At 38.3% G+C, this 25,314-nt stretch overlaps 1 protein-coding gene across 1 annotated transcript in view; it reads right to left on the bottom strand.

Annotated features, from left to right (window-relative positions):
• The window catches only part of TEKT5 (tektin 5), a gene marked incomplete at both ends in the record, with an annotated part of 29,230 nt that extends 6,858 nt beyond the window's left edge, over nt 1–22,372 (bottom strand). The window contains 5 exons of the mRNA XM_082772765.1: nt 12,939–13,161; nt 16,902–17,045; nt 18,959–19,029; nt 20,510–20,593; nt 21,812–22,372. Of these exons, the coding sequence (XP_082628891.1) occupies nt 12,939–13,161; nt 16,902–17,045; nt 18,959–19,029; nt 20,510–20,593; nt 21,812–22,372 (1,083 nt within the window). The remainder of the gene's footprint in view (nt 1–12,938; nt 13,162–16,901; nt 17,046–18,958; nt 19,030–20,509; nt 20,594–21,811) is intronic.
• Nucleotides 22,373–25,314: the final 2,942 nt, after the last annotated feature.

The following is a 25,314-nucleotide window of genomic DNA, read 5'->3' as shown; positions in this document are numbered from 1 at the left end:
TTTCTGATATATTTTTTTCTGCCCTCTCTCTCGTAAGTATCTCATGTGTATTCTATACATTGAAGGAAAACAGGAAGCCCTCAAAGGGGACTCAGCATGTGCTCAGAAACACTAACTGCAGCAAATTCTGGAAGCAGTATCCAAATTTATATAGAAGACCAGGGAAGAAATTTAGTAGTCTTCTGTATTTCAGGTAACAGTAATCATTATTTGGGCTATAGCAAACAATGGCAAGTCTATTAATACATGATAGTGCTTCTGTTATGGCTTGGTGCCCTTTACTCTTGCCTTCTGCATGTCTGAAAAGGTAAATTACATTAAGATGTAGGAGGAACAAGCCGATTCTAGTACATACCATACTGAGCAGATTGCCCATGTATAATCTATCCTCAGTCCCTTAGGAGTGCCATTTTCAAGTTCACCTAGCAGAAAGAACTTTACAAGAGAGGCTTTCCGAAGCCACACTTCTCTTGAATCCTCTTCTCATGCATTCATATGGCCACAGTGCAAGTACAACCACCAAACCACAAACCCATGTATTTTGATTTCAGTACTAATGTTTCAGGTGTGTGAATGTTGGTATTCATCAAACCTGAGATTTGTTTCTGTCCCTTCACAGCACTTACTGTGCTTTGAGTTTGCATCTGGCTGGACCTTGTTGCCCGCTACACATGTAAAAAACACCTTGGTGATATCTTAGTGATAGAGAGGCAGGAGATTGTATAGTCCTTTCTTTTTAGAATACTAACACATAAAACTGGCATAGGACAAGAGTCTTCTTGTATCTAGTCATATTTAGTGACTCAAAGTATTTAAAGCTTGCACAGCCTACAAATTCACACAATGTTTATGTTTGAGAAGGGCAAGCGCATGAGTCTAAATAGAAAATATTTCCCTTTATTGAAAATCTGGTAATTCATAAGTTGTGAAAAAAGAGCTTTTATCTGAGTCACAGAGAATTCAGTTGTATATCCAACCCTTGTAATGTTGTTTCTGCATAATGCATAGTAACTACAGAATACCCTCATGCCACAGGACTTCAGGACACTAAAGCACCTTGTGCTTATAATAATGCCAGCGGTCCACAAAAGCTTTATGCACAACCAAGGCAAATGATGAGTGCTACTGAGCAAATCCTAGTCATTTGCTTAAAAAAAAAAAAAAGTTTAAACCTGCCTGTGAACTTAAAATTCAAATGTTAAACTATGCAGCCATCTTTAAATCCTGCCTGGCTGCCTATAAGTGGATGTGGTTTAGATTCATTGTGTGTTCTCTTTTTTTTCTTACTTTTTTTTTTTATTATTTTTTTTAAGTGCTGTCAGTTGAGACCTACAGACTAAAATGCCCTCAGGGGAACCACCTACAACACATCACAGAAGCCTTGTACTAACAATTTTTGATTATTCATTCGGGCTACACATTGGATAAAATGATTTAGATAATCTACTCTACATAAACGGATTGGTGGGGAGGATCACCAGATAGTGCTGCACCAGCCTACGTCATTTCTGGATGACCTCCAAAGGCAAGGAGCAAAAACAACAAATGCTGAGCAGTGTGTTCTTAAGAGAGCATGGTGAGGGACTGGCTCAGGCAGCTGTCCATCCAGAAACCTTCCCTTCCAGGACATGAGGAAAGTTTTGTGCTGCAGCATTCTTGAGAGCTTTCAGAAAACTGCTCTCCTGCCACTCTCACTTCACCAAGGACGTGAATTTTCATAGGCTGAGCACACAGAAAGACTGGGAGAAAGAGGCACTAAAGTCACACGTGTTTCATCTTGTAATCAGGATAGTCATATGGACAACACAAGCATCTTTAAAATGCTATGGTCTGACAGTTATCATTACTCCTTTTTGCTTCTGAAGTTTACTCAGTGTTTGGTAGCTGAATGCAAAAAGCAGCAGCTACATAATATGGTGGGAGGCAGCTGCCTCCTACTTTTGTAAATTCCTTTATATTTAATATTGTGTATCTCACTTTTAAAAACTTTTTTCATCCACATTTCCATATTTCAATCAATTAATTCTTTAAAATTTTTAAGTTTATTGTAAGTTACCATATTTAAATAGTGTAAATGTGGCTCATTCATTTTAGAGCACATGAGCACATTATTTCATATTAAAGCTATGTTATCTTTCAATCTTTGGATTACAAGTGTAACCCAGATCTCAAATGTGAAATGCATTAGAATAATTTTTACTGTCATATGATAGCCAAATTCTTAATAGACATTACCATGTTCTTTGCTCTGGTGTTTAGGGTTTATTTCTTTTGAAGCTTAATTGCAGGTCATCATTTTATGATTTATAAAGTTTTGTTTGTTTGTTTGTTTGTTTGTTTAATTCAGATGATGGTAAGAAATAGTCCGGGAATCATTTAACAAAAGAAAACAAACATTTAATAGTCACATTTCTCAACAGAATGTAATATCAGGAGGTAATGACTCAACTAGTTTAACTGTATTTTAGAAAAGTTAGAATCATTTTGAGCAGTGGTTTTGTGCATTTTTTGTGTATATTTGTATGGGATGTCTAAATGCCACAGTTAAGAGAAGCAGCTGATTAGTTTGGGCCCTAGGAAAAGATCTTCAAATCAATGCATTGCACAATTCACCAGGGACATCAAGAGTCTCCACTGGATTGGTCTGTGCTTGGGAATACTGCAAGTTTTTATTTATAAAGCTTCATAACAATGGGAATAGGGATGGCATAAGTACAGTCAACAAATCTGAAAGCTAAAGCATACTTTAAACATCATGTGTGCCAAAGGAAACATACAAAATTCCCAACATTTTCTTTACCTTGTCTTAAACATAACATTTTCACAGAAGAGATAGAGAAGGGGAAAAAAAAAAACTATTAGAATGTAAATACTACTTATAGAACAAAGAAGTCATTAAATACATATCTGGATATTTAATCAGTGTCCTTACAATCAGTTTCTGCATGGTTTACCCGTCTACCCCGTACAGATTGAAAGAGGACCAGGAAATCTGAGCCTTTCATATATTTATTGAAACAATTTCCAACCCTCTAAAAAGCCTCCTTCCACTGAATTCATATATGCATTTTTTAATTTTTATCCTTGAGAATAATCCAATCAATTTCACACTTATATGCAGTTTCTATTTAACTTTTCCACTCTCCCTAAAATGTACAAGATGTTTATTTTAAAACAGCTTTATTTAAATTAAAGGGGGAGAAAAGTATGGGATCATTTAACTTGGCCTGGATTTGCAAAAATATTTTCAAAATAACAGAGGAAGACATAACTATACACAAGAAAATGCTTAACTATTTGTATACATCATTGCTATATGCTTAACTATTGAAGGACAACAATAAGGCTCAGAAGTTCTGTCATATTTTTCTACAATTTTACACTGTTTCATACCTTCGGATGCTGCGGGACCAGCATTTTAGGCGTATCATAAAATACTCTATTATTAATGTGGTTTTGCTAAACCTGGTCAAAATAACAATTAAATATGCAGTTTGAGTCTTGTGCACACCATTCTGTCTCAAGTTACTTCATCTGAGAGAAGTGTACACATCCCTTTAATAGAGAAAAGATGCCTCTAGACAGAGATGATGCCAGAGAGAGAAACCGCTATGGCTCGTGCAGCTACTGATTCTTGTTAGAAATGAGATTCTTTGTAGTCATTAAGAAACGTAAACCCCCTCACACTAAGCTATGTTGTCGATGCTTGTCTCATGATCTTTAAAGCCTGAAAATGCTTCTTTTCTAGACAAGCTACTGCATACACTCATCTCTTGTTTTGGTACAAGACAGCCCTTTCTGAGAATAAGGAACAGTTTTGTAAACATATATGAGCACTGCTGCCTTGAACTAAATCCTGTTTCCTCTGGAAGCCTATATGAATTGCCTGAGTGCAGATGGGCTGCAGGGGAGGGAGCAGTAGTAGTAACAACCACCTCTGTTTCTCATATTTAAATGTCACAGCAGAAAAATGTTGTCTTCTATATCAATGTCAGAAAAAGCTTGTTTTCATTCAATCCAGGCTGCCAGTACTTGGCAGCTGGAAGTGTGTCCCTTGGTGTGAGATTTTGCAAATAAAGGCACATGGATTCATGATAACCTGAATGCATCCTGATGAGCAATGGCTCTCATTTGATTATGCTTATTCTAGCCTACCTCATTTCATGTTCCCCTTAGGCTATTCCATGAAGTGGAGCATTGCTGCATGGCATGCTGAGAAGCCAGGATTCTCCACTTGCCCAGAGTTAATACTCTGGTCTAGTCTACGCAAGTCTTTATGATTTTGTGAGATGACGCAACCATTTTAGGAGACAGAAATCTACTTTTGTTTTCAAGTTAGTGCCTTAGTTTGCACCTGTAACTTCTCGGTTTGTAGGTAACAGTCTAATGTGTATGTAGTCCCAGCTTAAATAATTATTTCCTCCTTCAAACAGGTTTTTCCAGGCAAGTTTGAGCTGCTTACACCAACCAGCACACACCTTCCCAACCAATTCTGAGTCACTCTTTGTTAATCGTTCAACAGGTTCCAATATTAAACAATAAGCTTAAGTGTATACCCAGCCACCAGGAACAGGCACGAGTAACTGTAAGTGACTCAGGTTTTAAGACATAAAATAAGGAAGAGAAGAAAGTGGCAAAAAAAACATGCATAAAATTTACGTGAGGATACATCAGGGTCTGAGATGAATGCCTTACGTGGGGAGAGTGCCATGGGGAAGGTGCTCCCTCTCCTATATGCATGCTCCTGCTCACAGCCCTGCCTCCCCTCTCCTTTATGCAGCTTGGGTGGGCACTGCCTGTCTGACTTCAGGAGTTCTTTATGGCCCTGTTCAGAGCAAGGCCTTTTCAACAGCCATAGGCAGGCTCCTCTTAGAATTTCACAGATGCGTATTTTGAAAATTCTTTCAGAGGCTGGTAGGCAGTTCCTTGTTCTACTGCCACTGAGGTTTTCCTGGTTTTCATCCTGTGTTTTATGCTAGTTATATATGTAAGTAGGTTTATTCTTTGAATTAGAAGTAAATGGTTTGAGTATAAAATGTATTCCATATTTTTGTCTAGCCACCATATAAACATATTCAGTAGTTGCTAAGACAGGAAAGGTTGGTTGATTTAATTTATAAATAAATTTAAATGTAATAAAAAATACTGTGTGAGGGATGGAACATCTGAGAGGGTGACCTGCTTAAGAGATGGAGTAGCTTACTAAAAAAGAATTCTGTAGGTTCTTCAGGTATAGAGTAAAATATATCAAGCAAAAAGGCAAGAGTTAATTTCCATCATATGTTGATGTAGTACACTGACTTTTCAGACCCTAGGGGTTAAAAAGAAAGAAAAAAGAAAAAAAGAAAAAAGAGCAGGGGAAACTGTTTTTAAGAGCATATGTTCTCAGTGAACTGAATGGAAATACTCAGAATCATGGTTTCTTGTTTTTTGGAGTAGGTGGTTATTTTTTCATGGTTTTCTAAACATGTATCTGTTTTTCCAGAATGTTTCTGATCCCTGTGCTCCCAGGTAGAGGAATAGCAAACCTTGCAGGAAGGGTGGTGCTGGGCAGCTCTGCCTCTGAGCATACAAATGCTTCTGAGCAGAGTGCAGGTGTTCTGTCTTGCATGGTGCTCGCTGAGATAATCTGGTGTTTAGGCATGGTATAAATAGTGGGCTACATAGACAGGTCACTTGCTGTCTGGTCTGACTGATTCTCAGAGCTATTGCGTGTAAACATCCTGTCCTATTGGGTATTTCCAGGAGAGTGAGGCCAAGGTAAATACTTATGTTAATATTAACTTTATGGAAAACAGATGCAAACATACTAATGAGGGGTTGGCACCATGATTAAAGGTTTTATTACTTTTCCTAAAGATTGTGTACAGTTTACATCAGATGTAAAATATATTTACCATAATTTTTCTTGTCATAAATTGAATGTTTCTTGCAGTGAGGCATGAAGGTGCCATATCACTATCTCCTACATTGTATTCCATAGGCTATATTTTCTATTCACCTAAAAATCAGGTTCTAGAAAAGCTCTGAGTCTGACCAGAGTTATACATTGTGATTAGACTCTTACAGAACATTTCCATCCCCAAACAACCACATCCACTGGGAGCCCAGTGACAATGAAACACAGCGGAGCTGTAACACCTTCCTTGGTTTGGGCGCTAACCCTGGCCAATGAGCCAGCCAGGACTCTTCGTCTTTTGCCTCCAGCACCTCATATTTCTAGGGTTCTGCCATCCAAATTCTGGATGAACCTCACATTGTTATGACCTTGATTAATCCCAGAATCAAGTAAGAAGAATTAATGACAGACTTGTGAAGTTGGGACCAAAATGGAAATAGGAAATATTCAATCTCAGGGTGAGAAGGAAGTTTTAGTAATCTAGCTGCCTGCACTGCCTGCAGGATGTTAGGCAGTCCTGCAGTAATTCCTCTTCATAAGCCTGTGCCTGTAGAAAGAGCTGAGCTTTCAGGGAGAACAGTGATCCTGATTCCTGGTGCTAATGAAGCAACCTATCTGTGGTAAGCTGTTGCAGTGATGAATTCCTTTGCTCTGAAAAATAAGGGTTTATGTTTTCCATCTGGATTTGTCTGGCCACCAATTCTTCTTTGTTTTTGTCTGCTCAAGCAAAGAGTCTTCTATTATAATTCTTTTGTCTTCTGTATACATATTTGTGGATTTAGCAAATTCTCTGCCCTACACAACAGTTATTTGGATAAGCTAAATAAAGTGGTGTCATCTAGTGCTACTAACGTCATCCTTTTCAGCCTGCTATGGAGAAAGTTGAGGAACTTATTCAAGCAAATGCCTGCTTTCCAATCCTTTAAGCATTCTTGCAGTTGTGATGACTTCTAGGCAGTAAGACTATGACTAGTAAGGCAGTAAGAGTGATGACTTCTAGGAGTTGCAGTAAGGAATGCTTTATACCACACCCTTGCTTCCATGTACTTTGGTTGATTTTTTTTCTAGAGGACTGAGACAATTTGCCATCTTTACAGTGGCAATCAAACTAAGTGGGAAGGGGATAATTCTGCATGGAAGCTGTATCATGAACTAGATGGGGAAACTTATAAAGCAAGTTTTTAAGGACAGCATTTCCTTTCTGCATTCAGTAGATTAATGTTCAAAGCCGTATAAAAGCACTTCAATCCCTTTTTACTGTTCCCCTATTCAAGTCTCTTCTGATAGACTTGGAGGCTGTCAGCCTCACCAGCCAGCCTCACACAAAGAAGTGGCAGGCAGGAAAAGCCAAATAGCAGGTGATGAAAATCCAAAGTGAAGAGAACTCAGATGGTTTCCTGAATACATCAATGGAGTAACAGTGAGAGCAGACAGCAGCTGGACTGAGAATGTAAAAAGGCAAGTACGAATCACTGACAAACAATGCTCTTTGGAGACTTTCCTTGTGCTGACTTGGAAACCTGATCTGAACTTGGAGCCTATTCAGTACTGACACTCAGACCAAACTCCAAGTAGAATAAAGGGTAAAAACATAGCTGCTCTAACACAAGACAAGACATCTGTAAGTCACTAAAGCATTCCTTTAGCTAAATGCAAATTAGTGTAGATTTATTGTTAAAAAATGCAGTGGAGCAGGTGATATGTACTATAAAATGATAGTGCATGTGTGTTTTCCTCCTTGTGCATTGTCTGATGATGAAAAATTGAAAGTATTTGGTCTTGTTTGGACTGATTTAGATAAGAAAAAGAAGCAAAGGCTGTGTCATGCATTTGATTGTTGGAGTTTTTGCTCCACTGCTCTTTAAATATCTTTTTCAGGTTTGTTTATCAAATGCCTGCCAGGAAGAGTTCTTAGGTGCATCCCTTGACCTTAACTGAATTGGGAACTGTATATAGTTAAGACAAACTATACGAAGTCTTTCTCTGAAGAATGTGTTTTGTTCATGTGTTTCTAAATATGCCATGTGGATGCTCTGTAGTGGGAAACAAGGCTAAATGCTGTGACAGTACCTCAATCGGTTGCAACAGGAATGTTCTTGGGATCTGCTATTTAATTGTGTGTCAATAATTCAGGGTAAATGGTGCAAGAACATGGTAGAAACTGAGGTACAAATCCACTAGAAAGAACTACTAGTAGCAGACAAAATACTTATAAAAGCAGACGGACTGCTGTGTAGTCATTACTCAGACTTGTAGTTTGTAACATGAAATGGAGACATTATGTCATTGATGGAGAAGGTCCTGGCAAAACTCCTGGCATAATGCTTGATAGAAGTAAAAACAACAGAATACCTTCATTGCATTGAGACGTTCTGTGTGTCTTACAGTAAAAAGAACATATTTAGCTGGACATAAAGGAAGACAATATCCTACAGTAAAACTAAACAGATGTAATAATAGATACTGTTCTTCTTTATATATATATATATATATATATATATATTTTTTTTTTAATATAAATGTGGTATTTTTTTGTTTTAGGAGGAGGAAGAAGAGCTGGAAAGAATGCTAGGGAGCGTCCACACAGAGCCTTCGATAGCATAACTGTTACCAGGCACTTGTGAACTAGAATGTCTCCCCAACAATTCTCCTGCACAGCAGCTCTGTAAAGCAGCCCTGCAGGCAACAGCATGCAGGAAAGAAGATACATGATGCAACACGTGCAAATGTCCACTAAGGAGAAAATCCTAGCTCTGAAAAATAACAGGTACATGTATAGCAATCTCCATGTGATATTTCTTAGTTTGCCTGCATAAATTCAGAACTAAGTAAATCTTGTTCATTCCTGTATTTTTTTCTAGTTGATTGTTTTCCAAGCAATAAAGAAGTAGCACTCTGTTCACATAATCTTGTGTGTGATACAATACCGTCATCAAGCAAAGGAAAGAAAGGCAGGAAGAGAGAGGCTATTTACCAGTTGAGAACGGCAATACAACAATGTTCTAATGGACTATTACAAAATCAATCTCCATGTTCCTTTTGGTAGTGCCTTTTCCTAAACAGGTTTGAAGCAATGGCATTCTTGCAGAGAAAGTTAGGATCATAAAAGTGTGGCTGTAAGGACAGTCTACATGGTGAACAGAGATCTCACACTTCACTGATACACCTCTGTTCCATGTATCACTTGGTATTACTGTTTTTAATGCAATTTATCCATGACTAGACTTTGTTGTCTTGTGGTCCTACCCCTCTGACAGAAACAGTCATTCCCTCCTTCTGGCATATCCCTACAGCACAGAACACATGTATGTAGAGTATGTGAACTGTTTTCATGTAAATATTAAAGGATTCTGACAAAGGGAGTTGGGTGCTAACTGTTCCTTGATGCTTCCCATCCCCGAAACGGGGGCTGGCCTTTTGTCGCTACAGTCATGACCCAGGCATGTATAATGTCACCCACTTTATTTTTGGATAAATATTATTTCTTGAGCTTCAGTCAAAGTCCATCCACTGGCAGTGGATGGAGGTGCATATGTACTTTTGCACATGTGAAGACTAACAGAGTTGTTTTTCTGCTGTGATAGCAAGATAGGTATACGAGTAGGCATTATCATGCTGTGGCCAAGTGACATAGAACTCCTCTAATAAGGGAGATTTTATTTTTTTAACTAGCAGAAGAAAAATAAACAGGGGTTTTCCATATGGGATGTTATTTTTTAAAATAACTCAATGAAAGGGTGGAATTAGTTTGACTGGTATTCACCATTATATATCCCTGCAATATAAACAAAATATGAAAAAAACTCAGGCTAGGAGAAACATTTTAGGTACATAAATGTACAACATTTTAAGTGCAAATGCTAACCACAGCATGCATCTCCACCACAGTATCAATCACAGACACTAACTCAGTGTATGGATCCCAGATTTTCCAAGTTTTTACAAAAGGTTTACTTCCAAAGGATAACAAAATGTTTCCAGAGCCAGTAGATGAAATCTACAACTAAGACAAAAAATATTCCACCTGGTCCTCTATGTTGTTAAAGAAAATGTAGTGGAACACAAGCTGAGGCACTGGACATTTGGTTCATAATCTTAGCCAGCTGATCTTTTATGTGCAAGTGACATAAACAGAAGAAAATATGCTATTTCAATATGTGGTAATTTTTTGACCACATAGTCATAGTGTTTACTCTTTTATGTATACTTTTTTTTTATTCTTTCCATTCTGAGGGTACAGATTTTAGAAACAAATGGTTGTAGGAGGTTCCCTGTATAGCCTTTTTGTCTGGAAGAGATTTGGTTGTTTCACAAAGCAGAAAAACATTTTTTCATTCAGAAATGGGCTCCAGACCTCATTAAATATAAAACTTTTCATTTTTCCAAGACAGCATACCTTTTCTATGCTCACTCTTCTGTCAATTCATGGAGGTAGACTGTTTAGCTATGAGAAGAGTTTTGCAGAGGGAAGGAGGTCTCTAATAGCAGCATTCATTGCTTGAGAAGTCAGTGCAAAGACAGCCTTTGAAAGAATGATTCATTTTCTAAATGCAAAAAAAAAAATTGTGGCACCCATTGTCTGGTTGCTATTAGATGTGAAAGGAACAGGAACCATAGTTTAGCTGCATTTGACTATTATCACATCCCAAAGGAAGAACAGAAATGTAGTAGAGTTTAAGGGAAAGCCTTGGGTCCCAGCCACACTGTTGGCTGTCTTATTAAAATACCCTAGCAGTACTTTTTTCTCTGAGTGTTACAGGCTATACTGCAAGCCAGGAGAAAGAAGAAAATGTAGTCTGCTATGCTTAGCTATAGATGGCTGTTAAATGAGTACTCACTCCTTACTCACTTCTTCCCTTGTTTTATTTCTCTTTGCTCTTGTGTTTTTAAGGTATCATCACGAGCAAGAGAAATAGTAGGATTTCTATCATATAACCTCATCCACAGCTTAACCAGCAATGCTTTTGCTCAATAAAGCCATGGCATTTTTCTTTTCATAGTTACTCCATGCTTTTGGCTTCTGCCATGTATAGACCTGTAGGTTGCAATCAAAAATCAAAACTAGACACCCACATTATAGTGTGGATACTGGTAGACTAAGAAGGGCCCTTAGCCCTCTTCTGTTATCCAGAAGACCCGAGAATAATTTTTACTCAGTTCCTCAGGAAGCGACAGCCTGTGGAAGCTGCATGGTGAATGAAAACAAAACCATTACCTTTCCTTCAAAATTGACAACACTGACCAGCCTGAATTATTCCTCACTAGCTTGTGCAGTTTTCTTCCAGCATTTTGTTATTCTGATATAACTACATTACTGTGGAGTTTGAGATGAAGATCTCTCTGCTACATATGTGCTATCACTACACAACTCAGCAGTAAAAACAGCAGTTCATAGAGTGCAAATTTGTATGATGTTTTTTATCTGTGTGTATGACACAAACTAAATATTCTTTATACAAATGTGATTACTTCAGTTTCTCCAGTTTGTTTATTATTGCAATTTAATGGTGTGGATAGCGTAGGGACACAAGTCAGTTTTTCTTCCCTTATGTACAAGTTGTCAGCAGTTAGGTTGTGTCAGCTGAACTTCGTGACCAAATCTTTTGTAGTAGGTTGATAACTCACAATGCACTTTGTGGTTCCATATGTACTCCCTGTGCTACCTTATGCTGTACATTCTTTTACAAAAAGGACACTCAAAAGCACTAGAAAATGCCAATGGAAAATGTGAAACAAATGTTCATAGATTAAATCCATGAGAAACCTGGATGGCCAATTCAGGGATAAAGTGCTTCATTTGTGTAAGTTCCAAACCACACAAAAACTACATTCAGTATCTTTTATGCTTTATAAGAAGGAAAAAATAGAAAAAAACATTACTTTATGTGCTGTGACTTCATACATATTTAGCTAGTTGGTTTGCACTTTCCAAAAAGTCCCTAAAAATAAACTGAAAACATCTTAAACTACTTATGGCAAATAGAATGGCAGGAAAACTCTATTGTTTCCAAATGTGCATTGAAACAAACGAGTGAACATGAGTCTCCTCTATAAGAGAAGGATTCTAAATGGAAGAACTTAGTGAACCCTGAAGTCATATAAAAGTAACACAGTGAGACTTGATCGCTTAACAAGATTTTATCTGTCAGTACAAAGGCAACACCTCTTGCTAACTTCAGACTATGTTTCAGAACTCAACTAATACACTTCCAACATGTCACATTTTTCAGTGAAAATTGAATGAAAAAGTAATACAGGTAGGATTTAATACAGGTCTCCTTTTCCATTTCTGCATTTTACCATGTGAAAACAAAGACAGAACAAACGTTTGAAAAGTTAACTGTCTGACCCACTCAACTGAGTTGACTGTTTTCAACCACAACCAGGCAAAAATTCTTGTTAAAGATGTGGAAGTGTTTTATTAAAAGGTGGAAAAAAACTTGGAACTTAGGTTCAGAGACAGACTAATGACATTTTGAATATAAGTATTTTTAAATTCAGGACTTTTCATTTGCTGCAGCAAAATGAAAGTGCAAAAACTTAATCTTTTTCCTCTAAAGGAAAGAAGTCGTGATACTCTTTGTGGGACTTTTTATTTATTTGCTTTCCAAAGTTATTTCGCTGTTTAACACCCCTACTCCCCAAGTAGTTTGTGTACTTTTCTTTGATCAGGAAATCACCAGGGAATATCCTCAATAAATGAAAAACAGAAAAAAAAAAGCCATCTAAGATATTTTTCCCCACTTTGGACATGTAAGTTGCAAATGAACATAATCACACTGACTCTCCATTTAGGGCAGATATTGTGTGGTTTCTTGTAAAACTTTGTCACCTTGTCAAGTCTGCTCATCTTTGAGTGAGCTCTTCTGCTGTGATTCAAGTGCATTGTTTGCAAAAAGGTAATGCAAAAGTCATGGCTAATGCAGCCATGACTTTTGGGGAGGTGCTTATTCGGGAATAATGTAAATTCTAGAGAAGATTTCTGCCTTTCAGGTACAACTAAGATAATACGCAGCTGCCAACCCTTAGTAAATCTTACCTTGGCCAGTTGTGCTTGGAGTTTGTTCTTTGCATCAGCTACTTCGGCAATGCGATTATTGAAGGCCAAGTTGGTGCTGACGAATTGATTCCACATCTCCTCAGATGTGCTCTCCAGTCCAACCTCTGTGTCCTCACGGAGCTTGACAGAGTTGGCCCTTGCATGCTGAGAGCATCTGATATTGTCTTCACTGAATTTAGCCCATGTTACAGGAACTGAAACACTAGTAAGGAAAATAGAAGTAAAAGCTTAGGTGAGCTATCTTCTATTAATTGGCAATTACACTGAGATTAAGTGTCCATCCACTGAATTGTACAAACTATGCAAGCACATACATCAGATGATTTTATGGGTTTCATATGCATTTTTTTCTTTCTTCTCTGTTTCACATGATTTCATATACAGCAAAGATTTGTTCACACTGAGATTTTGGAGAGCTGTTGCTTCTACAGAGTTCCAATGGCTTGCTTGAAGATTGTAGAAAAAATTGTTTTGGACAGAGAATGAAAATCTCTAATTTCCTCAAAGTTGGATAATTAAATTATATTAATCCCCAGCAAAATCTTCATTTTCCAGGCAATATTTGTATAGCTGCTAACTAAAGGTCTCACTGCCTCTGACATCAACTCCACAGTAAGTTTATGTTTTGCTGTATATGTATAGTGATGCTTAAAAATATATTTATTTGGGATCAAGTAAGAATGTCAGCAATGCAGCTTCTTCCAGCCTTTAACAGACTAGGTGGTTGTCTGAGTTCATACCTGCTATATGTCAAATGAAATTTGACTCATTTCTTTGTTTCAAGTTTAAGAGTGCTTGTGGCCTTAATTGATTATTAGATAATTTAACATGATTGTTAGAGCGCATTGCAGGAAGCACAGCCGAAAGCACGACAGACACCAGTAGAGTCAGATCATGCTCCATTTTATTGCCTGAATAGCCTAACTTTTATAGTGAACTTAACAGGGGCGGACAGTGTTTCACACAAGATTATTGGTCAAAAGCACTCAGACAAACAACTACAAGAAAACAACCCCACCTGCAAGAAAACAACCCCCTTGTGATTAGCAGACACATATACCTTGTCCTTGAAGCCAGCTGCTGGTAACAATATTTTTCTGAATTCCTCAATTGGGCGACGTGGGAACACTGTCGTGGGAACTTCTCATAGTTGCCCTGTTAGCTTGGTTTGCTCAGCTACAGCAGGCCATGGGGTTTGCTGAGGCCTACTCTTGGTTGCTTAAAACAAGCTGAGATCGAACAACTGTTCCACAGACTCATGTCCACGCCCTTTGTGCCAATTCCCAACACATGATCTCCTGTCCATTGCACACCATCATAATAGATTCAAATACTGTTTACTTTCATGAACCCAAAGCCTTTGTCCTGGGAAACTGAGTTGTGTGTCACCAACTACCAGATGACGTGAGAACCCGAGGAAAATGAAAAAGAAACCACAAGAGAAGGATTGTTAGGCAACACTTCTGGTCTGCTGTCAGAGCAGCCCTGCCTCATGAGATATATATAACCTACACAATAAAGCAAGTAGTTCAGGCCTCCTAGTAGCTTTCATCATCAGAATGAATGGTAGCAGGAAAACGGATAAGGCACTGACTGAGCTAGGATAGGAGGAAGGAAAAAGGAATTTTCTCCCAGCTCCATCACTCTCCATCTCTATCATTTGGAGTATTTTCATCCTCTTACTTTTCCATGTATTATAATGAACATTTCTGCTTTAACATACAGGCCTATTATTGTTAAATTTTCAGTATCTATGGGACATACAGAAATGGCATTGTTATGGAAAAGTCTACGAATAGAGAGAGAAAAACTGAATGTAGGGTTCCAGCACTGAAAATACCACCCATGAATGTTCCCTCTGCAATATCCTGTAGCCAAACAAATTTTGGGATGCTCGGTTTCATGCTCAGCCTTCACAGATGACCTTCAATATCATAATTAGTTGAACCTAAATCCCAGACTCAGATTTTTCCAACCTGGGAGTCTGTGGGACTCTGAACTTGCCACCTGAGCCCCCAGCTTGAAAAGTGGTGGAACATAAGCTACCCTCTTTGGAGTTAAATTCACAACCCCATTTAATGCATTGCTTAGCCTACTAGATCACTTTGCCCTTCAACCAGAAATATTTAGCATGTTTTATGGAAAGATCCATATGTTTTAGTTACCAGCTGAAAGGCTGAGACAAACTTCTGCCTACTTTTAGAGTTCCTTCTCCACACAAAACTTCCTTCTAAGAACTATGCCTGCACATTAAACTCTGCATGGATAAGTCACCATTTTTCGAGTCTCACAATTACTTTATTTAGATTTTAATTTAACACTGAAAATTAATACTAAAAGAGGCAAAAAAATAAATAAATAAAAATTGCCAGTGCTTGTTTTCTAAGTGGCCTTTTTTTCAGTTTTTCATAGGGCATTCCTCTCTCTCCAAACTGAGCACCGATCTTCCTAAATCGTTTAAGAAATCCTTAGTGCTACACATTCATTTAGGCAGTTGCCCTGAAAAATTTCATGCACCCGACATGATTTCATAGTAGAGTGCATAAATCAGTGTATTAAACCTGAGCTGACAGTGTTTACAACTATTTATCCAAATGATCTCAGTGTACTTTCTGCAGGACATTTGTTCTTTCTTTCTTTTTTTTTTTTTTTTTTTGTCTTCATCTTTTTGGTCTCCTGGATTATACTCATTTTCTGATCAGAAAATAAAGTTTCCAAGAAGGTTTTCATCTTGACTGTTTGAAATATTTAGTACTTAATCTGTTCTTTAACGTTTTTCCAGACTAATTTATCTGGCTGACTTTGGTGAATGACTCAAGCAGAAAGCACCTGCTCTGCTCCTGAGTGCTGCAGATATGTCTCAGTCTGCCAAATGATTTCAGTAAAATGTTAATGAAAAATGGCATTGCCTTGGATTATGGTTAGTTAGAAAGTAAAAGGGTTGTTAAATTTATCCACATGAATCTCCTTTTTTACTAGAGTTGACAAAAATATTTTTATTCATTGCTAATCCTGAAAGTAGGTAGTGTTACTAGAGTCAGCAGAATGCTTGCCAAGTTTCTCTCAGATGTTCCCTTATTTCAGTAATGAATTAGGTGATCATTTAATGAAAAGCAGAATATAAGTAAACAAATAACAAGGAATTTCCCTTCTCTGTCCAAGAAGACAGAGTCGCCATCATTTGAGATTGTAGAGTACATTCACCATTCAGATACTGCTATGCTAAAGAGTGAGAAGGGAACTAGCAAGTCATCAACACAAAAACACTGCCCTCTATTGCAAGTTGTTTTCCCACTGCTGTTGCTTCAGGATTGGATGCAGGTGTTGATAAGGCAACTACTGATAAAGTTTTAAAACTGTTTATAATTGGGAAATTTTAATTCAGTCAGTAGTGCTAAACTATGCCAAATCTTTTCTGGTCATACTATTTAATATGTACCTCTGTATCTTGATGGCCTAATTTCCAAAAGAAAAAAAGTATCTATATAGTCCTTGGTGTACACTTGCACGCAGTTCACCCCATTGCACTTAACTGCACACCTTAGCTGGATTTTGCTTTGATTTTCTGTGGTTTTGAAACCTGAAGGCCACAGATTATAAATCAATACCACAGGGAGGTATCTGCATGAAACAGTTTGAAGGCTAGGAGTCAGCTGCAACACAGTTGTAAAGGATTGTCTTCTCTGAAACGTACAGCTCACTGCACATTGAACATCATAGGTGCTGCAGACTGCCAGGCCTCCGACCATGGCAGCTGTTAGAAAGCAGGGAATAACTGAGGGTGACAGAGGATTTTGCACTAAGGAAAGACAGAAGCGTACACAGAGAGAAGCCACTTCTGTATCACTTTTCACATATAAGCAAGTACTTGTGCTGCAGCCAGCCTCCTGCTTAGAGCGGGGCACATGGAAAGAGCGGGTGACAGTGACCACTTATACTCACGTCCCATCTACTTTCTCCACTCCATGGTAGAAGTTGATGCTGTCTGATGTGTTCCTCAGGTTAAAGCACTTCTCATCAATAAAATGGGCAGAGTTTTTGTCAGAAAGGTCCTGCTCCAGGGCATGCTGTGCATCTCTGTTGATGCTGTGAAGGGAAAGTCTTGCCTTAATACGAACTGTCTTTAATGCTTTTGTGCTAGGTAGCTAATTGCCTTCATTAGCACCCTGCAATGCTTCATTTTATAGTTTGCTGGCATTTACAGTGGCATGAAAATGCTCTGCACTGTAATTTAACTAGAGGGAGCTGCTGTACCATTCATTCCTGCTCTCCTTTTAGCCTATCGTGAGTATTCCCCAAAGAACAGCATTTAACTCAGTGCATTGAATGATGCTTGTCATTTTGATGACAGTTGACCACAGGTATGAAAAACAACAGATAGCTGTTTTGTGGCATGAAGGAAAGCCTTGGAGCAAAAGCGAATAAGCATTCAGTAATAGTTTGCATGCTGGCAAAACTGTGAGAAAGAAAAGTGCATAGCAGAGTTATAGTATGCCATCTCTCTTGATTTGGGGGGGAAAAAATCACTTAGTGGGAGAGAAATATGTTGCTCCATCACTGCTTTCTTACCCACAAAGAACTTTTGGAATAACTTAATCTCCTTGGCTCTTCCTAAAGCAGGGAAGGCCTGATGTGGCCTTTGGACTGTAATGGGAGTAAATCAAACATGAACAAAATCAAAGTGCAGCATTCTAGTGCATCAGGAAGACTGCAAATGTGTTGACTTTTTTGCAAATATTGCTGTTTCCATGATGTAAATATAAATTGCCATTAGTACTAGTCTGTCTGACACGGTCACAAAATTGAATGAAAGGTAACCAGAAATGCTGCCCTAAAGAGCCAGAAAGAGTTCATGCCATCAGGTATGAACTTAGCCTTTATCAGATCATATGCCTCATATGTCACAGTAGTGGGGTGAGCTGCAGTTATCACCTTACTCATGTGAGTTCTGAGTGCCATTAATAAGAGCAATAATTTATAAAGTCTGCTTAGGTCTTTATCTCTGGTAATATAATAATCAAGTACTTCACAATGTTATGTTCATTGTGTGTGAGTACTTCACCTGTTCCTTTTGAGAATCATGTCATGTCATAGAAACATTACTTTGTAAATTTGCATCAGTTCAGTGTAGTCAACAGAACAGGCTATATTCAGAATAGTTTTAACTATTATTAACTATAAAATAAACATACATAAAATTAATTTAAGTCAATTCTAATCTGTAACTCAATTCATACCTTATGATGTGCATAGACTACTGTTTCTTTTGTGAATAAAAATTTTGCTTTTGAATTTAGTTTTGTAATTAAAAAAAATATAAATAATTCCTTTATTCTCTTTGAACTTTGCTCCAGTGTGGTACACAGCAGCATTGGCATAGCAAAACTGTAATTCTGGTGCCCCCTATTTTAATTATTTCAGGTTTAACATAACTCTAAAAATTGTGTCACAGTTACCTTTGGAAACTCCAGTTTTTCATCTACTTCATGCTGTTTGAAAGCATGCTGCCTTTCCAGTCTGTAGGATGGCAATATGGCATGGGAGTCCTGTTCTCATTTCTGTCCAGAACAGAACCCTAGGATGGCTTGTCTCATCACAGAAATTGTCATTTCTTAGCCAGGTGGTTATATGAGATTGTTCTTTATCCCTATGAATGCAACATTTTTTTTTTTTTTTTAAGTCAGACAGTTGAAAAACAGATGCCCTCATCTTTGTAGTGGTCTTATATGAATGAGTCTGAAGAACTGCAGATGGGAGAAATCTTTGACAGAAGATGGTAAATTGTCTTGGTTCAGTTAGTGCTTTAAATGCTAGGTATTGCTCTTCTGTAGTTTAACATACTGTTCTATCCTTCATAAGAATTAGAAGTGGAAGGCCAGAAGCATCTAATAAGCTAAGCCTCTGATTTTGCACTGGCTATTTATAGTCTTCATTAGGTATCAGCTAACACTGAATTCAGCTTCCTATCTTTAAAACGGGAATTAAATGTAAAGTCTTACCCCAACTGATGATTGATTCTCTGGGCAAGTTTTGCCAATATTTCTTGACAATCCTTGAATACATCAACTTCCTAGAGTGGAAAATATTCAGTTGTCAGTGTTTTCATCAAACTCTATTTGTTTTAGTGAATATACCATTTTTATTCTACGTTCTAGATGTTGCAACCATCTCATATATCTCAAAAGTAATATGGATAAAGAAAGGATGAGTTTTGTTCCCTTTCTTCCTCAGTGCTACAAAGCTTTATCTCTGGAGTTGTTTTTGTATAGCTTTTTATATTACATCAAACATGCCTGTAGATTTTAATGGATTGAGTCATTCTAATAAAGAGAAAGCCAAATTTCCTTGGCTTAGGTATAATGAAGATACTTGTATCATGAGCCTTAGTCCATTAAACTATTCTCTCTAATTACTGCTACATTGTTCTACAATACAAACACGTTGTTAATAGAAGAATAGGTCAAAACCATATCTGATTTCAGAAGCAGGCTCCCTAATATAAGTACTATAAAATTCTTCCTAACTATGATACTAGTCAAAAAAATTCAAAGCCAAGTTTCCACTCAGATTCAAATAAAGAAATAAAACCTCAAACATCTCACACTGGAAATTATGCAAACATGGTACTCATAGTCCCTTATTGGTATTCCATCCTCTTTCCTTTTTAGAAACCCTCTTTTAGCCCAAGGTACTCTCTTACCTGAGCGTGTAAAATTATTCATACAAATACATTTTGAAACTGAATAAAGTGTTTTAAATTATTTGGAAGTGATTAAGACAGCTTGGATTTAAAAATACAAGTTTTGTCTCTGTACTTGTACTGTATATGAAGGAATGACAGCAACTTTAGAACTGGCTTTGATGTTATGACAAAATAGTCCTTTGTCCTTGGGTCTTCACAGGAAACTCTAAAACACCAAGTTGCAAACTGTAGGCTCTGAACAACAGTTATTGAAGTGGTCTGCACATCCTTCTGAAATCTTCTAATCCAGAAAAATGCTTAAAGAATGGTAGGCGAGAATGAAAAGAATGGTATTGTACCATAAATTTCTAATATTTCTGTTTTCATATATATCCAATATAATTTCTTTCAAAGTTTTGCAAAATTTTATTAATTTCATTATTATTATTATTATTATTTAAAAGATTTAGGAGTCACTACTATCCTCATGTTCTTTGTTCAGTAAGAGTATAGAGAAAGCAAGGCAGCAAACCAGCATTTTATACCAGCACTTTACACCCTAAGGACTGCTGAGATTTTACAGACTGTGGCCTAGAAAACAATCCTGGGATTGTTTCTACATTGCTTTATAGCTTCTGAGAAGATAGAACCAGACAAGATCTCACATGGATGCTAGGCTATTCCTCTTGCTCTAGGGACAGTGAACAGAACATTAACCATAGTTTAACCCAGTTTCATCTCCTTTCTCCTCTTAGTCTTCCAAATCTACTAAAGAAAGAAAATATTTTAATTCTTTTGCTGATAAGCATTTAGTCGGATTTTGGTTATTCCCTCAGTTATTAAAATAAACTAGGAAGTCCAGTCTTACCTTTATGAGGTTCTTTTCCACATCATCATGAACCAAGTCTATGCCTTTCCGCTTCTCACGGTAGTACAAGCATTCCAGGGCAGTCTGCAAGCAAATCAAGGAACATTTGTAAGAGGCTCTGTACATTATAGAGAGTAAATGCCAAACTGCAGGGGCCACTGAGCTGACACATAAAGTAATGACCAGCTATTGAGGCTGAAACAGAACAGGGAGGTAGCTTCACTGCACACAACTGATGAGTCTTGGTGGCTTGTTCTTCCTTAACTGTTAATACATGTTTTAGGGACTGCCAGCTGCCTTAGCTTCCATTTGATTAGCTGCACATTATTGTGTAGCAAGGCCTACATCTCAACTTGTCCCAGCTTTGATTTAAAGTGGTTTAAAACACCTGTGTTCTACACTTACTCATAGCAAAATCCTTTAAACTCACCTCCCCTAGTCTTCCCTTACCTAGTGATGAAGTTTGGAAGTTTCATAGCTACAGTCATGAGTCCAGTTAACCTGTCTGAGCAGGCTGACTTTACTTGTAATGTCTCAGCCACTTGTTTAGAACCATAGCAGTAAATGAAACACGTTCAGTTGGCACAAAGCCTTTCAACAGAAAATGTTCCCTAAATAGAAAGCCTCCTCAGCCTGTCAGCCTGAATCCATGCAGATACACACAATGTCATTATTGAATACTGAATTTTGGTTATCTACTTGTACCTGTATAGAAACATTTCTGATAAAACAGCTTTCATCTACAAGATTCCAGATTTTGATAACTTTGACTTTAGTTTCTGCATGCTTTGAGTTTTTGCTAGCATCATTCATAGGCTCATACATCACCGTGGCTTTCTCAGTTGCAGTTAATTTGCCATTAAGATTCTGGAGAACTTCAAGATATAACACAAATGACATGACATTTTAAGAGAAAACGTTATTTTCCCTAAGCAATCACAAAAAAAAAAAAAAAAAAATCAGAGCTAGAATATAATATCAGGACACTGCAGCTCACATGTCCATCTTCTGCTCTCCTGGAAGGTACTGAGCTGATGGACCAGTAACTGAGGGAGACTCAGCCTCCTGGAGTGTCAGAAAGGAGGGAAAAGAGGACATACAAGTGTCTTGACAGGTTCATGTATTGACTAGTACATGTAAAAACCACAGTGGCCAGGCTTCTTCCTTACTGAGAATAATGTTTGACCAAGATCTGTCTTGATGACAATAGTGAAAGTCCTAGAAGTATTAAACAAAGAGAAAACTATTTTCTTTACCCATTCCACAACACAGTTGTGAAGTAAGTAGCTGTGTCACACCTACCTTCAGAGGTCCTTGCATTTCATCTGCAGCACATTCAAGACGCTTCTTTGCGGTTTCCAAGGCTTGGGTCTCTCTCAACAGACACTCCAGCTCATAGACAAGCTCAGATCGCCAGAAATCAATGTTGGAGATCCTCTCTCCCAGGTTTCTTCTACTGTCTTCTTGCATCTGGTAAGTCAATTGGTCCTTATCTTGCATCAGTCGCACTGAATCCGTGTTTAGCCTACCAGCCCAGTACCTGGAGGTTTCAGAGCCTTTTAATTGAACCATGTTTGCATGGTGCCAGTCACGAATGCTGTAGCGCGCGTGCAGGGCGGACCGTAATGTGGGCAGAACGGTAGGTGGCCGCCCAGTGGGATTATATGGCTCATCAGAGCCGGGAGGGACTGAAATCACTTTGTGAAGCAGACTGGGCCTCCAGGAGCTGAGGTGGCGGTATCCTGGTAGGTAGTAAGACTGGTAGGAGTCCTTGGTGGTGCTGGTGGGGGCTGGGTCTGGGAACAGGCAGCTCTTCTTTGTGCCACAGTAGCTGGCTACCTGTGTGGTCCCCAGAAACTCCATCCTGCTTGGGGCTTAGGCAGCAGCCCTCAGGCTGTCCCCAAATGGTGGGATGCTTCTCAGGGCTGTCCCCAACTGGTGCTGTTCTCTGGGCCACCCAACGCCTTGTGACACAGTGGTGGTGTCATAGGGTTCTGAGGGCCTTCACACCTCCTGGTGTTCTCCTGCCATCCTGTAGGAATATTTGGCAAAGAGGGATTTGCTGAAGGCTCACTCCAGATGGGCCTCTGGGCTTGCTTTCATTTAGCGTGCCTCAGTGAAATGAAATTTCAGTTTTACTTCCAAGTGGTTCGCAGCTATCTGTTACTCATGGCAGCAGGGACAAGCCTTCTGAACCAAAACACATTCTCTGGGTGTTGTCTCTCATGACCTTCTAGTGATGTCTGCAGATGGTTTGGTCCATCTGCAACCAGAAAACACATATAAATACCTTGGGCTTTGCTATTCCCTTCAACTGTGTTCATTTTCCATAAGTACAAAGGCTGGAGAGACCTTCCTCTTCTGATGATTTCTCTCAAATTATAAATGTTATGTAACTTGTCAGAGAAATTACTTTTCTAATTTTTTCCTTTCAGGCTTCTGGTCTGTTTTTCAAAGAAATCCAGTGCTCTAAGACTGCATTGTCACGCATCTTCTGTGCCAAGGTTTTTGAACATAAATAACGATTTGCAATTAGGCACTCTATTTCATTCTCCTACGAGTCCTTCTATCAGCACAGCTTTCTTCTAGGTCAAAGGCAAAACAGTTGCTGTCAATTCTCCTTCTCCAGATACATAACTATGAATCGGCTTGCTACATTTTTTTTTGGAATGTGGGAAAATAAAATATATATGTATTTATATGTATTACATTGCAGCATACATGTATCTTGTCTCAGAAAGCTAGCATGGCATTACACCTTAGCTAAAAAACAGTAGAGGTAATTTCAAGTAAATGGTCATTGTAAGATAAGTAAATCTTCTCATGAAGTTTAAAACACATACAAATGTAAGTGCTAACTATAGGGAGGTGAGATTCAGGCAGCAGAACCTCACAGCCTGGCTGGGCTCTGCATCAGTGTGCCTCAACAGCAAAGGATTGTTACACAAATGCTCACACATAAAAAACTTTCCTCTTGTAATAATGAATGGAAATAATTCTCAGCAGCTGCCCAGGAGGGTGAAGTTAATCCTGAGCATGAGAGACTGCAAGAGTGTTGGCAGAGTTCAGCACTGAGTTCAGCCTGACTCAAACTCTCTAAAGCCTACCTGTTGCCCAGTGCAATTCCTTTTCCTGGGGAATGCTTTTTATAATCTTGAGAACAGGGAATGGTCTGTTGGACCCAAAAGAAAAAGATTTGAACATGATCCTCATTTTAAACTGTGGAAAGTCCTGCTGACATCAGTGAATCTAATCCATATGTTTGAAAGGCAGCACACACCTAAAGTGCTCTGTTGAGCCAACTTTTTCAGAGGAAAGGCCAGCTTTTTCCCAGTCCAGACATTTGAATTTGCTTAAACACTTGGATCCATTTCCTCATAACATTTTTGTCATTGGTTTCCCATAGAAGATAATTACAGAGCAGTAAATACAGAAGTTCTGCACATATCAAGTTGTGATGAGCATTTACCTGAATAAGTATCCCTGAAAGGGAAAATTTGTAACAAGACTATTCAGTAATAACTGGAACCAGAGGCCAAACTCCACAAATACCTTAACTTAAATGTACTTTAAAACCTTTTTCCTAGTTTATATTATCTGTAGGTGGACAGTTATTTAGAATGGTGTTTGGTTGTTGTTGTTTATTTTTTCCCAGAATGCTATTTCCACAAAATTTTCAGTTGTTGAAGTGAATAGTCTTCATAGAGGTAACTTCGCAGTATTTTTCTGTCAAAAGGACCAGTTTGCTGATACCTTCCTAGCTATTACCAGATGCTTTTTTCTATATACTATTTTTCTAAGGTGAGACCACCTTACATGTTAACTATTGTATGTTAAATAATCAAGTTTACTCAAATACTTGAGACTCCAGACTGTGTTCAGATCAGAAAAAGTCAATTTTTACAGAACCTTCAACCAAAACAATGGAAGGAGGCTTTGTGAGCAGGAAGTGTGTTGATTTACGCACTGTTCATGCAAAACCACTCCACAGACCTGCCTCTCCCTCAAGTTTGAGTTGCTGTTAGTGGTGTTTAAACTGGAAATTGTCGGCTTCATCACGGGAGCAAGCAACACTTTATGGAAAGTAACCATACAATATAAGACTGTTTCAAGGCTTACATTTATTATATGCATTTCCACAAGGAAAACTGAAAACTTCTTTAAAGGTCACATATGTATTGACTTGAGGAAAACAGACTCCACAATCAATAAGATTGTAAAGTAGGTATGTTTATTCAGCACTGGGCAGCACGGGGGGTAGTCCCACCAAAATCGTGTGCACCTGACGTGGCAATTTGCCATGGTCATATGCAGTAAAGTGTTACATATGCATGAAGTTTCACAATATGCCTAAACATAATCACAACCTGTCCCTGCTTCATATTAAAATTAGTTCCATTTCCATAAACTGCTCCCATCTGCGCTTGCACAGTGTCTCCTGGTGGTGGTCGTCAGGGGTTGTGGGGATGAAGATTGATGACTCTTCCTCATCACCACTAGCTGACCTGTTGTCTTTGCGCAGATTCCATTGCTCCTTGGCTCTTGTCCGTCCATAGGACCAGTTTCTACCAGTTTCTTAAGATAGGCTCACACTCTTATTAGGTGACTGACCTTGGTAAGGGGCCCAAGGCCTCTTGCTTTAGTTAATTTGCACAATGTACCATAGTTAGCAAAGACACTAAGTAGCATCCTAGTTTAATGCTGTCGGGGCTCTATCTCTACTTGATAAGATTCTCTTAACTTCATCTCTCAGTATTGCATGTATTTTTTCCAAGCAAATTGGTTGTACTATTTAAAGTCTTATT

This window comes from Aythya marila, assembly GCF_965140915.1.
Source record: "Aythya marila genome assembly, chromosome: 15".
NCBI lineage: Eukaryota > Metazoa > Chordata > Aves > Anseriformes > Anatidae > Aythya > Aythya marila.
This window is presented reverse-complemented; position numbering and strand designations above follow the sequence as displayed.